This window comes from Hyperoodon ampullatus (genome assembly GCF_949752795.1).
Source record: "Hyperoodon ampullatus genome assembly, chromosome: X".
Lineage (NCBI taxonomy): Eukaryota > Metazoa > Chordata > Mammalia > Artiodactyla > Ziphiidae > Hyperoodon > Hyperoodon ampullatus.
Genome location: NC_136913.1, coordinates 90,721,822 through 90,735,286, shown reverse-complemented (window position 1 = coordinate 90,735,286; position 13,465 = coordinate 90,721,822). Strand labels below are relative to the sequence as shown.

The window sequence follows — 13,465 nt, the reverse complement described above, 5'->3', positions numbered from 1 at the left end:
TGGGACAAATAGTTGCATCCATCCCACAGAGTCATTGGGAGGATTAAATGAGATAGCTCATATAAAGTATTAATATAGTATCAGTACATGGTAAGCAATCAATAAATGATAGCTCTACGATCATTACTGCTACTACTACTACCACTGCAACAACAACTACTACTACTACTGGCAATAAAAACTAGTAGTAGTAGTAGTAGAGCTATTATTAAATAATCATACTAAATATTATTATAACAATAATAATTATTACTAGTAGGGCTATTGCTAAATAATTACTATTTCACATGTAGTTATAATACATATAATACAATTATTATTGTTGTTGTTATTATTATTAAAATGTCTCTATTGGCCTGATAGCTTTTTTGAGGATATAATTTTGGGCCTAGATAAAGTTACCATACTCAGTATGCTGCAATAAAAATAACACAAACTTTGGAGTCAGACAAATCTGATCGAAATCCCATTTTTACCACTTACTAAATATGTAACCTCAGAAAAATTATTTCATCTGTCTGAGGCCAAGTTTCCTCATCTTCAAAATGGTTCAACAGTACCTACTACTACTTTGGGCTCTTGTGAGGAATAAATAAGACAGTGTATGTACAAATGCCTATTGAAGTGTCTATACATAGTAAATTCTCAAATTTTGTTTTGATATGTATAAAATCATTGTATTGGCATTAGTGAAAGTGTGATGAAACACCCTCAAGCTTATATTAATTATCTCAATGAGGCATAAACTTCAGCAATGCCCCAAAATAGCAATATATGGAATAGAGGTCTGGTCAACAATCATGTTATTCCTAAGATGTTCATAATTAACTCATTACATTACAGATAACTCTTAAGTGTTAACTTTCTTCTTTTCATTGTCAAGTGCCTCAAAACAAGTATGATTAAGTTATACAAACTTAGACAAAGTAAGTAAACCAGATTCAGTCTCAAGCATTAATATGGCAGCCAACTCTTAGGGAAAAGGCTTGGCCCAGAATTTCCAAAGCTGTAAATAATGCACACGTTGTACAATCTGGGGAATAGAATAGTTTGCAGTTTGGTGTAGCCCCAGGCTAAGCTTGTACATGTTATCCTGCAAAAAATAGATCTTTTGGAAACAGCTCACTAACCCTAGAATATCTACAAGGGACAGTGAATGCTGCCATGAACCAGCTCCAATTATGTGTGCCAAGAATGCTGAGTGAACTCATGATACCCTTCTTCTTCCTCTCCAAAGTCTTCACTTATTCAAGATTAAATTAAATGAAAGTTTTAAGGAGTTATTTGAAGTTAAAAGCATAGGAGGAGTATACAAAAACAAAAATAATTAAATAAATCCCTTGCTACCACCATTATATACACAACACATATACATGATTTGAGCTTATGGACTAATCATGTATTGCTATTTATATTGATATTAATTATGGCTTGACATTTTAGCTCAATTTGTTGGTGACCTACTTTGGATTATTTGTTCTATGACAACTTTAGAAATAGTTGGCTAATTTTGCTAAACTGAAGAGACTCAGGGATATCATGTTTCCATTTTTAGTATTTACCATATTGAAGAAATGGTAGATAATTTATTATTATAAAAGGTTATATCTTGGCAATTTTTAATTATTTTCAAATAAATTTAGTACTTGGTTTGAGGTTACAGAGATTTTTCATTATACTGAGTGAAAGTCAAAGAGTATAGAACTGTTAATTTATGAGGTCTTGCCACAAAAATGTCACTCTCCCTTTTCCCATCTCTGTTTTGGCCATTATCATATTGCATTGTAATTCTGCTTACACATCTCTCTTCCCCACTAGACTGAGAAACACCTTAAGGCCAAGGCCCTCATTTTGTTAACCTCTATATCCCCAGGTTCTAACACAGTGTTTGGCATCAACTAAGAATGCAAAAAATGTTTTTAGGTATATTGAGTTTAAAAATGACATTGATTTGGCTAAACAGCTAATTTCCTAAGTTAGGGTTCAATTAGTTATTTTTTTGCCTTGTAGTCCTGAGTACTGCATTAAATATTATATTTTCCCTTATTTTCCTGCAGTATACAGTGGTCTCTTAGGGGACCTAATATAATTTTAAGTAGAAACTGCTGGTGACATTGATTTCTGACGAAGATGAAAACTCCTTATACACACAGAGAAAGTTTGAGCCAGTAGCACATAACACAGTCATTAAGTATGAATTTAAACAGCCTATAAAAATAAAACAAATTCTGAATGAGAATAGAAGAGAAATAAAGAGAATTTTTCATACTGGATCAGATTCATCTGGTATTCAATTAGCTTGGAACTATTCCACTGGTCTGAGTTTTTCTTATATGATTGAGGCCCCCAGGCCTTCTTTTAGACTCTTTAACACAGAAAAAGAAAATAAACAGTGTTTAAATTTATTTTTATTTTTTCTATACCCTGAGGTTTATTATCAAAACAATAGTCTTTGCTTAATTTTTAGAACCAACATAGGAAAGAGCACTAGCAAGTTGCAATTTACTAATTGGCATACATTAGCAAATAGTTTTTGGTCGTTATGAGCATAATGATCCAAAGTTATCCACAAGAATTATTTTCATTTAAAATCCTCGGGATAATGTAAATAACCATATTAACAATTAGTGAGTAAACACTATTACTCAACATGAAGTTGATGTTCAGCATCTGAGGTGCCTAGTACATTTTGGTTCTACACCAGGGATCAGCAAGCCACAACCCCGGGGACACAGAGGGCCCAACTTCTATTTTGGTATGGTCCACATGCTATGATTTTTACATTTTTCAAATAGTTGAAAACAAATTGAAGGAAGAATAATATTCCATGACATATGAAAATTATGTATGTAAAATTGAAATCCTGGTTCTCATAAATAAAGTTTTATGAGGACTCAGTCATGCTCATATAATATCTAGGCTACTTTCACACTACATGATACTTATAATGAAGAATATATAGCACACAAAGCCTAAAATATTTACTATCTAGGCTTTTACAAGAAGTTTGAAGACACTTATTCTAAATCCATCTTTGGTAATCCATTTGCCTTTGCCTGAAATTGCTTTCACTTGCCATGATCCTCAAAACTATTCTATTTTTTTTTACATCTTTATTGGAGTATAATTCCTTTACACTGTTGTGTTAGTGTCTTCTGTAAAACAAAGTGAATCACCTATATGTATACATATATTCCCAAATCCCCTCCCTCTTGAGCCTCCCTCTCAATCTCCCTAACCCATTCCTCTACGTGGTCACAAAGCATGGAGCTGATCTCCCTGTGCAATGTAGCTGCTTCCCACTAGCTATCTATTTTACATTCGGCAGTGTATATGTCAATGCTACTCTCTCACTTCGTCCCAGCTTCTCCTCCCCACCCTGTGTCCTCAAGTCCATTGTATACATCTGTGTCTTTATTCCTGTCCTGCTCCTAGGTCCACCAGAACCTTTTTTTTTTATTCCATATATATGTGTTAGCATACTGTATTTGTTTTCTCTTTCTGACTTACTTCACTCTGTATGACAGACTCTAGGTCCATCCACCTCACTACAAATAACTCAATTTTGTTGCTTTTTATGGATGAGTAATATTCCATTGTACATATGTGACACATCTTCTTTATCCATTCATCTGTTGATGGACACTTAGGTTGCTTCCATGTCCTGGCTCTTGTAGATAGTTCTGCAATGAACATTGTGGTACATGTCTCCTTCTGAATTATGGTTTTCTCAGGGTATATGTCCAGTAGTGGGATTGCTGGGTCATATGGTAGTTCTATTTTTAGTTTTCTAAGGAACTTCCATACTGTTCCCCATAGTGGCTGTATAAATTTACATTCCCACCAACAGTGCAAGAGGGTTCCCTTTTCTCCACACCCTCTCCAGCATTTATTGTTTGTAGATTTTCTGATGATAGCCATTCTGACCGGTGTGAGCTGATACCTCATTGTAGTTTTGATTTGCATTTCTCTAATGATTAATGATGTTGAGCATCCTTTCATGTGTTTGCTGGCAATCTGTATATCTTCTGTGGAGAAATGTCTATTTAGGTCTTCCACCCTTTTTTGGATTGTGTTGTTTGCTTTTTTTGATATTGAACTGCGTTAGCTGTTCGTATATTTTGGAGATTAATTCTCTGTCAGTTGCTTCGTTTGCAAGTGTTTTCTCCCATTCTGAGGGTTGTCTTTCTGTCTTGTTTATGTTTTCTTTTGCTGTGCAAAAGCTTTTAAGGTTCATTAGGTCCCATTTGTTTATTTTTGTTTTTATTTCCATTTCTCTAGGAGGTGGGTAAAAAGTATCTTGCTGTGATTTATGTCATAGAGTGTTCTGCCTCTGTTTTCCTCTAAGAGTTTTATAGTGTTGGGCCTTAAATGTAGATCTTTAATCCATTTTGAGTTTATTTTTGTGTATGGTGTTAGGAAGTGTTCTAATTTCATTCTTTTACATGTAGCTGTCCAATTTTCCCAGCACCACATATTGAAGAGGCTGTCTTTTCTCCACTGTATATTCTTGCCTCCTTTGTCAAAGATAAGGTGACCATATGTGCGTGGGTTTATCTCTGGGCTTCCTATCCTGTCCCACAGATCTGTATTTCTGTTTTGGTGCCAGTACCATACCATCTTGATGACTGTAGCTTTGTAGTATAGTCTGAAGTCAGGGGGACTGATTCCTCCAGCTCCGTTTTTCTTTCTCAAGGTTGCTTTGCCTATTCGGGGTCCTTTGTGTTTCCATACAAATTGTAAAATTATTTGGTCTAGTTCTGTGAAAAATGCCCTTAATAGTTTAATAGGGATTGCACTGAATCTGCTGATTGCTTTGGGTAGTATAGTCATTTTCACAATGTTGATTCTTCCAATCCAAGAACATGGTATATCTCTCCATCTGTTTGTATCATCTTTGACTTCTTTCATCAGTGTCTTATAGTTTTCTGAATACAGGTCTTTTGTCTCCTTAGGTAGGTTGATTCCTAGTTATTTTATTCTTTTTGTTGCAATGATAAATGGGAATGTTTCCTTAATTTCTCTTTCAGATTTTGCATCATTAGTGTATAGGAATGCAAAAGATTTCTGTGCATTAAGTCTGTATCCTGCTACTTTACCAAATTCATTGATTAGCTCTAGTAGTTTTCTGGTAGCATCTTTAGGATTCTCTATGTAGGGTATCATGTGATCTGCAAACAGTGACAAATTTACTTCTTCTTTTCTGATTTGGATTACTTTTATTTATTTTTCTTCTCTGATTGCTGTGGCTAAAACTTCCAAAACTATGGTGAATAAGAGTGGTGAGAGTGGATAACCTTGTCTTGTTCCTGATCTTAGAGGAAACTGTTTCAGTTTTTCACCATTGAGAACGATGTTGGCTGTGGGTTTGTCATATATTGCCTTTATTATGTTGAGGTAAGTTCCCTCTATGCCTACTTTCTGGAGGATTTTAATCATAAATGGGTGTTGAATTTTGTCAAAAGCTTTTTCTGCATCTATTGAGATGATCATATGGTTTTTCTCCTTCAATTTGTTAATATGGTTTATCACGTTGTTTGATTTGCATATATTGAAGAATCCTTACATTTCTGGGATAAGCCCCACTTGATCATGGTGTATGATCCTTTTAATGTGCTGTTGGAATCTCTTTGCTAGTAATTTTTTGAGGAGTTTTGCATCTATGTTCATCAGTGGTATTGGCCTGTAGTTTTCTTTCTTTCTGGTTTTGGTATTAGGATGGTGGTGGCCTCGTAGAATGAGTTTGGGAGCGTTCCTCCCTCTGCTATATTCTGGACGAGTTTGCGAAGGATAAGTGTTAGCTCTTCTCTAAGTGTTTGATAGAATTCACCTGTGAAGCCATGTGGCCCTGGGCTTTTGTTTGTTGGAAGATTTTTAATTACAGTTTCAATTTCAGTGCTTGTGTTTGGTCTGTTCATGTTTTCTATTTCTTCCTGGTATATTTATTTTATGCATAACACTGACTGGTAGTTTAAGTCTTAGGAAACTCCCAGGAAAAACAGTTATCATCATCAATGAGAGGAACAGGGCACATTTCCTAAGTCACCATTAACTGAAATGAAATGTCAGATCTCAAATCTTTTCATCCACATTTGTTTATTGCTTTTTCAAAGTTTCTAGCAGTCTGTTACAGTTTGTAAAGCATGCGTTTGTGTTCTATAAAAAAAGCAGTATCCAAAAGAGGGTCTACCTAGCTTCAATACATTTCAAGTGGGGCAGATATCACTATGATGCTTTAATAATTTCGTATTAAAGTACAATATAAATTAATATACTGTGATGTAGTGTTATTTTTTCTACTTTCAGAGGGAGAAAATAAATGGAAGGTAATAGGGCCAAATTGGATTTGTGTGTGTGTTTTATACATTGCTTTTATCTTTATATTTCATACATTACCACAGGCAGTTTTAGCTGAATAGGCTTGCTTTGTGAGAGCAATAATTTTAATATTATTTTGTTAAGAACATGTTTATCATCTCAACATATATAGTTATTTGTTAAGATTAATCTTCTTTCAGCATTATAGTGTGAACACAATTTAGCAACAACCAAACTGTCATCACTATGTCAGCAAAAGTATGTAAATTTCTATAACTTTGTGGATGACTAATGGATTACACTATAGGAGAGAGAAAGTCAAGATGTTTATTTTCCTCTAGAGACACAACAAAATATCTGTACTGATGCCAACTCCATGCACTAAAAATGTTCATCTGAACTGAAAATTTTCATTTACTGGATTGCCTTTACAAATGTGCAGAACTGACAACTGAGTGCAACCCTCAAACAAACACATAAATAATAATTCTAGATCATGTTTTCTAAAACTATCTTGAAGCTGATACTCAAATATTTCCTACAATATTTCTAACTTTGCATAAAATGCCTGCATGAGACTCTTGTTCATGGGTAAAGTGGAATTCAAAATGTTCTAGAGAAAATTAATTAATGTTTGTTCCAGGTATCTATTGTTTAGCCAACTATACCTAGCTTAGTGACTAGTGATAACCATTTTTTTTTTTTGATTATGACTTTTTGGGTCAGAAATCTAAGAAGAGTTCAGCTCAGTGGTTTATCTCTGAACTACATGGTATAGGTCAGGGCATCTGGGACTGGAGGATTCACTTCCAACATGGGTTCTTACACTCACATGTCTGGTGCCTTGGTGTTTTATTGGCCTTTCTTTCTCCACATGGCATCTCAACCTCTAGGGTCTCTACATGTGTCTTGAGTTTCTCACAGCATGGTAGTTTCAGACCAGACCAAGAGATCCAAAGAGAAGTTACAAGATTTCTTTTGACCCAACCTCCAACATCTCAGAATATCATTTCTACCATACTCTATTGGTCAAGTATATCCTAGGCCAACCATGTTCAAGGGGAGGGGGATGAGAAACTATGTTTAGATTGTAGGAATAGGAGAAAATCTGGGGCTAACTTTAATCCACTAAAATGTTATCCCAAATTTTCAAATATTGGGATTTGACAAAACTGAACTTGGTAATGTGCTTAGCCATTTAGATTGGACTGTTGTATTTTGGGTAGTTCTCATTTTAGTTCTAGTTTAAGGATGTGTAAAACTGCATGTGCTAGGTAAACTTTAAAAAATGAAGGAAAATAATTTCTAGAAGTTTTGAGATCTTAGTTAATTCTAAAAGTTTTCAAGATATAGACAGGGATGTCCAATCACCACAGTTATCTTTCTCTAGCTCATTTTTATGCCTAGAGTTTCTAAGCCCTCATCATTCTGACTGCAGAGCCCCCACCAACACTGAAGAGCTCTCTGGCATTTATAGTGCTTCTAACATCACCTTACTATTGAGGCATGAGTAAATTACAAAATGATTTCCAGTTCTGAATAAACAGTACTAAATAAATCTGTGGAAAAGTTAAAATCACTTAAAATTAACCAGTCATGTGCTCCTTGAAATGCCAAAGATCTTGTTTAAGTGATTTTGTTTTTCTTTCTCTGAATTACATGGTCGATTTAGCATCTTGGAGAAACAGCCTTTCTGGAATGAAAAATGGGCAGGTCTCCATCTTTCTGTCAATAAAGTTGTTTCCAAATTGTGTAACAAACTAAAAACTGAAAAGTTCAGCCTTGCATCTAATGTAAATTGGAAGCAAAGTACTTTAATGATTTTACAGGGTGATGTTGGTGAGTTATTTTGGTATATATACCTATGTTGGAATACATATTTATAAAAAGCACACATCTTAGAGATGTCCTGAATACAACAGACAAGTGTGACACCCAGTGAATCTGAATGAAATTTACTCCCTACAAGGGTCTCCCTCCTTACTTTAAGCAACACTCCTCAAACTTTTCTGTTGAAGTTTGCTTAATGGCAGAGGAGAATGAAGTATCCCCCTAGGGGCCACAAACACAAAATTTAGTCATGTTTTAATTGAAATAGTTGTGTGAATTTTGCTTGCTACTCTTTAGTTTATGTTTTCATATAGAAATAACTTATTCACTTGAATCTTCAACAAATGATACAAGATCATCTTATGGCTTCATGTAATCCCTGGAAAACCAGAGTACCCTTGAGGTATTTTATATCAGTGTGGATGGAAAGATGTGAGTATATAAAACTTAGTGAAGGAGTGTGTCAGCACATCTAGATTTGGCTTTAACAAAATGTGATGACTCTGCAAAATAATATACAAGTGGTAGGGAGAGAGCCATAGTCTAATCTTCAACATTATCAACAAAATATTCACCATTTTCAAAGCCCACTCTTGACAACATGTTTATTATTTTCTTTTTGCTTTAAAATACTTAACTCTGGCACTCATACTGCTAGGCTGCATTAACTATAATGTGTTATGTTTCATTCTTAAAAAATGAACAAGCTCTTAGGAATGTAATTTTCTCTCACCTATTTTTAAGATAGAAATAAGTCTCTAACAATCCAAGTTGGATTGGAAAGATCAAAAGTTGAGTCAAAAACTTCGGAAGTGACTGAAATATTGGGGCCAATTCACCTTCCCTAGCTATATAATTGGTAGGTACCACTGGTCACATATTTCAATGTCATATGCCCAAAGTACAACTAATACGTTGCCAGCATATTTACCCAGTTCTCTTGTTTAGAATTGAAGAAATTATTAGAACTGAAGAACAGAATAAAACCCAAGATAGGTGAAAGCTCACAGATGTTAAAGAATATAGTTTAGAGTAAAGGCCGTGGTTTGAAAGAGACACTAGCAGGCCTCTGAGTTTCAAGCTTAAATTTCTTGAAACATAAGGTTTAGTGGCAGGAGACTCAAAAAGGAGGCTCAACACCTTGTGTCTTTGAATCTGTAAAAAGGCACTAGCACCCATGAATCAACTTGTTATTTTTTCCTACTCCAGATGATTCATAAATATTTAGGATCTCAACCTAAAAATAAGTTTTAAATAGCCCTGGATTGTGCCATTGGAAATAATATTATCAGATTGTTTTAAAGTCTGTACTGAGGAGCGCTTTTATTTTAAAAAAGTGCTTGTTCTCCAGGAGTTAGTGCTCTCTAAATAAAAATTTTGGACTGACAAGCATGAAAAGTTTTCTGTACCAATCACCAATTCACGACACCCAGGAATCTATCAATCACAGAGTTAAAAAGCTCTGTCCTACAGCACACTTAATACCCAGTGTAATCACTTAGTATTACCATTCCTTGATGCAATACAAACTCATTTCCTTAAACAGCTATTGCAATGAACTCCAGGGTTATAAATGAGCAGACACAAATTGATTTGCATGTAATAACAGTAGCAATAAACCTTTCCTGGTTCATGCAATTTTCCTCATCTGTTAACAGAGAGGAAGTTTAGGACCTATTATTCCCAGAAAGAGACTTACCCAGCTGGACATCTATAACACTTGGCTGATTCTCCATGGGGAACAATGGCTTGGGAGGTTTGTCTGTGAGTAAAGCTAGAAGAGAAAATGAAAGAAGGTAATGGAAAAATTGAGATAAATTACAGGATGAGACAGATTCTATCGTGTATGATATTTAATGTTTGTAGACTTGACAGTACGTAAACATTTATTAGACAGTGTTCCTATTTGAGCTGTTACTCTATCCATACAATCTCCACTTCCCAGCACATTTAGAGCACCTTGATTCCCTGTGAATAGGCCACTTTGGCAGCTACACTTTCCAACAAGATCAAACAAATGGTCTATTTTGAGTGGTTTTATAAGCTTGTGAGTGTAAAGAAATACAGATTTTAAGAGTATAATCATATAAACATGAAATCTTCATACCCATTTTGTAATACTAAATATTCTTAATGAAATATAACCCTAATGGACATTTCTGGTGGACTGAACCTTCTATACCTCTGAATCATCCCTCACTCCCCACCTCAGTCTCTAAAACAATATGATAAAACACTGGTACCTTCATTAGGATAAATGATCAAAAATACTGACTGAGCATCTTTTGTCCACTAAGTCCTATGCTAAGTGCTAAGGGAAAAGAAGTAAAGTCTTTATCTTTGCCTTCAATATATAATCTAGGATTATGAACACAGAATTAGCACATGAAAATAAAGAGATGAACAAAGAATACAATTTAGTAAAAATAAAATTGTAACATTTCAGCTATAAGGCTATATGTGGTAAAGGAATGGAGAAAGGAGAGGTCAATATTTGTTGTCAGGGTCGGGCAAAGTTTTATGAAGGAAATGAGTCTCCACACAGACCTTAAGGAATGGAGAAGATTTGGAAAGGCAGAGTAAGGAAAAAGAAATGCAAGAAAAATTAATAACACAAATCGAGGAATAGAGGTAGAACTTAGAGAGGTACCTAGAAGAAAGAAGTGTCAGGACTTGGCACACAGACATAAAATGCTTTACGACAAACCTTATATGAAGCTATTATTTATACCCTGAGTTCCTTTTACTTGTTCCCGTATTTATGCCTTACTTCAACTATCCAACTAGACTCTTACCTATCAAAGGGAAATGTTTTATAAGTCTTTGTAATTCACAAGAGACATAGAATATAGCTGGCTACGAAAGAGATAATCATTAACCCATTGTTAATTGACTGGTTTAGGAATTCTGTGCTGACCTGAGAGAAATTCATCTCATATTTGCAAAGATATTTAGAAGAGAAAGAGAGAAACAAAAGTTGATCACATGATAGGAAATGTTAGGGAAATATACAAATTTGGTGATATTCCCAAAATAATTGTTGATAACAAACAAATGCACCAGGAAAGAGCTTTACATAACATTAGCTTTATCTTCCTGATATCCAAACTGTTAAGGAAAATTTTTAGTGACTTTTGTTCTCATTTTTCCAGCAAATCTTTATTGATGGCCTGTAACGCATCTTGTCCTTATGGAATTGAATGATATATTTTTCTAACTAAGCTAATTTTGGCATAATACAGGCAAACACAAATACAATATCTATAGTCTTCATTTCTTCAATATTTCAGTTACTCTTAATAACCTTATATCAATATTTAAATATTATTTGAAATATAAAAGATATGTTTTAAACGAAATTTAAATATTTGTATTCAAAATCCAGTCACAACAGATGTTCAGTTTTGTTGTTTGCTATCATTTGGAATAGCAACATATTGAGAACTAGCAAAATATCCATCAGTAGGAGGCTGGTTAAATAATATCATGTTACTTCCATATAATGATACATTACAATACATCTACTTAAAAGAATTAGGTAAATCTGTACGTCTATTATGAAATATCTCCAAGATATACTATTCAATGAAAAAGCAAGGTTCCAAACAGTGTGCACAGTATACTATCCTTTTTGTAAAAAATGTATGTGTGTGTGTGCACTCACACGTGCCGTGCATATATATGTATATATATATATATATTTGTATAAGTGTGCAATATTTCTGAATGGATACATGTGAAACTCATAACAGTGATTTCCTTTGAGGAGAGGAGCTAGGTGATTGGGGAATAGTGGTGGGTGAGGTTGGGTTAGGGAGTTACTGGTCAGCAGAGGAAGATTTAATTTTCACTATATACCTGTTATACATTTTGAACAACATGCATATACTGTGTATTCAAAACATGAATAAAAATTTTTAAAGTCCAGCTACCTACATTTTATTTATAAAAGAATCATTTTGGTTACTTGGCATAATTATTGTCAATTTGTCTTACACATCCAGATTATAGACACTTAGATTGCTGGAAACTGTTCTTAGTATTATTTTCAAGTATGTCTTGCCTGCAAATGTATTAATTGGGATGTGGTAAGTGGGAAGTAACTGTAGGTAATGTATTTAATGCTCAAAGATGAATATCTTGTTTTACTTTCATCAGGATATGAATCTGGAGTCATTGTTGCCCCCATCCTTACCTCCTGCCATAGACTATGGATATACTTACTGATTTTATTATTGTTAAATGTCAATCACTAAAATTTATTAATATTAATGATAATTTTAAGTGCCTTACGTTTACAGGTGGTTCATAATTTTTAAGGTGCTTTCAGATACATTAGTTCATGTGATCTACACAATGACCTTGGAAGGTAAGGAAGATAGTTACAATTATGTCCACCTTAGAGATGAAGCTAAATGAAGCTTGCATTGTCTCATTTGGTGCCCCCTTGTGACCAAAAGCCCCTAAATGCAGAATGGATAGGAAGATAGATATAAGTTGTAGGCAGGAAACAGGTAAAAATGCTCAATACTGAATCAATGGTTTTAGCCTCTTTGACTACAAACTAATTAAGCTAAGTTTCCCAGGCCAGTGGGAGCGGATTTGTGGCAAACAGCCAGCTGAAACACGGTTTCTGTAGAACATTCCATGCACATACATTTCTTTCCCTAAACTCATGAATGAAAGGAGATGAACTTACACTTATCCTAATGCATCCCAGTGGGATGTATGGGCGTGGAACCTCATTAAATTCCAATATCATGTCTAGGCCTGGGAATTGCCAAGAACTGCAAAACATTTGTGATGATAAAGCAGGAACTGCAGCAGTTCATCTGGATCCTGACCACCAGCCCAGAGACAAATCTATCAGCGCCCAGCATAATTATAGCATTTGCAGATTAGCTAGAGCACATGCTGCCATGAGTAGGCAAGCTCATTTCATTTTTATTCCTTTTTAAAAAATCTCATCTGAAAATCAGTTACTGTTTGGGAAATGAAGGGGAGAACTGTCAATACTAGACCCCATGAACAACACAGTGGAGATTTACAATTTTATTAGAAAACTTATCCTGGACCCCTAGAGGGATTAACTGGGGTCTGAGCTAGTCTTTCAATTTTCTGCTCAAGCTTCATGCTTTGATTGAAAGAATGGGAGCAAGGGATGCAGTTTGGTACTAACATTTCAGTCCACAATTCCTCCCTGCATTTCCCTCTGTAGCTGCTTATGTTTAATTACCCTTAACTATAATTGCTCTACTGAGTATACCATGGTATTAGTCTTAATGTGCTAGTGAAGCTATGACTGTTACTGCCTGCT

General features: G+C 34.7%; 1 protein-coding gene across 1 annotated transcript in view; it reads right to left on the bottom strand.

Annotated features, from left to right (window-relative positions):
• The window catches only part of IL1RAPL2 (interleukin 1 receptor accessory protein like 2), a gene marked incomplete at both ends in the record, with an annotated part of 1,033,390 nt that overhangs the window by 243,453 nt on the left and 776,472 nt on the right, over positions 1 to 13,465 (bottom strand). Inside the window, one exon of the mRNA XM_079726932.1 lies at positions 9,848 to 9,922. Within this exon, the coding sequence (XP_079583058.1) occupies positions 9,848 to 9,922 (75 nt within the window). The remainder of the gene's footprint in view (positions 1 to 9,847; positions 9,923 to 13,465) is intronic.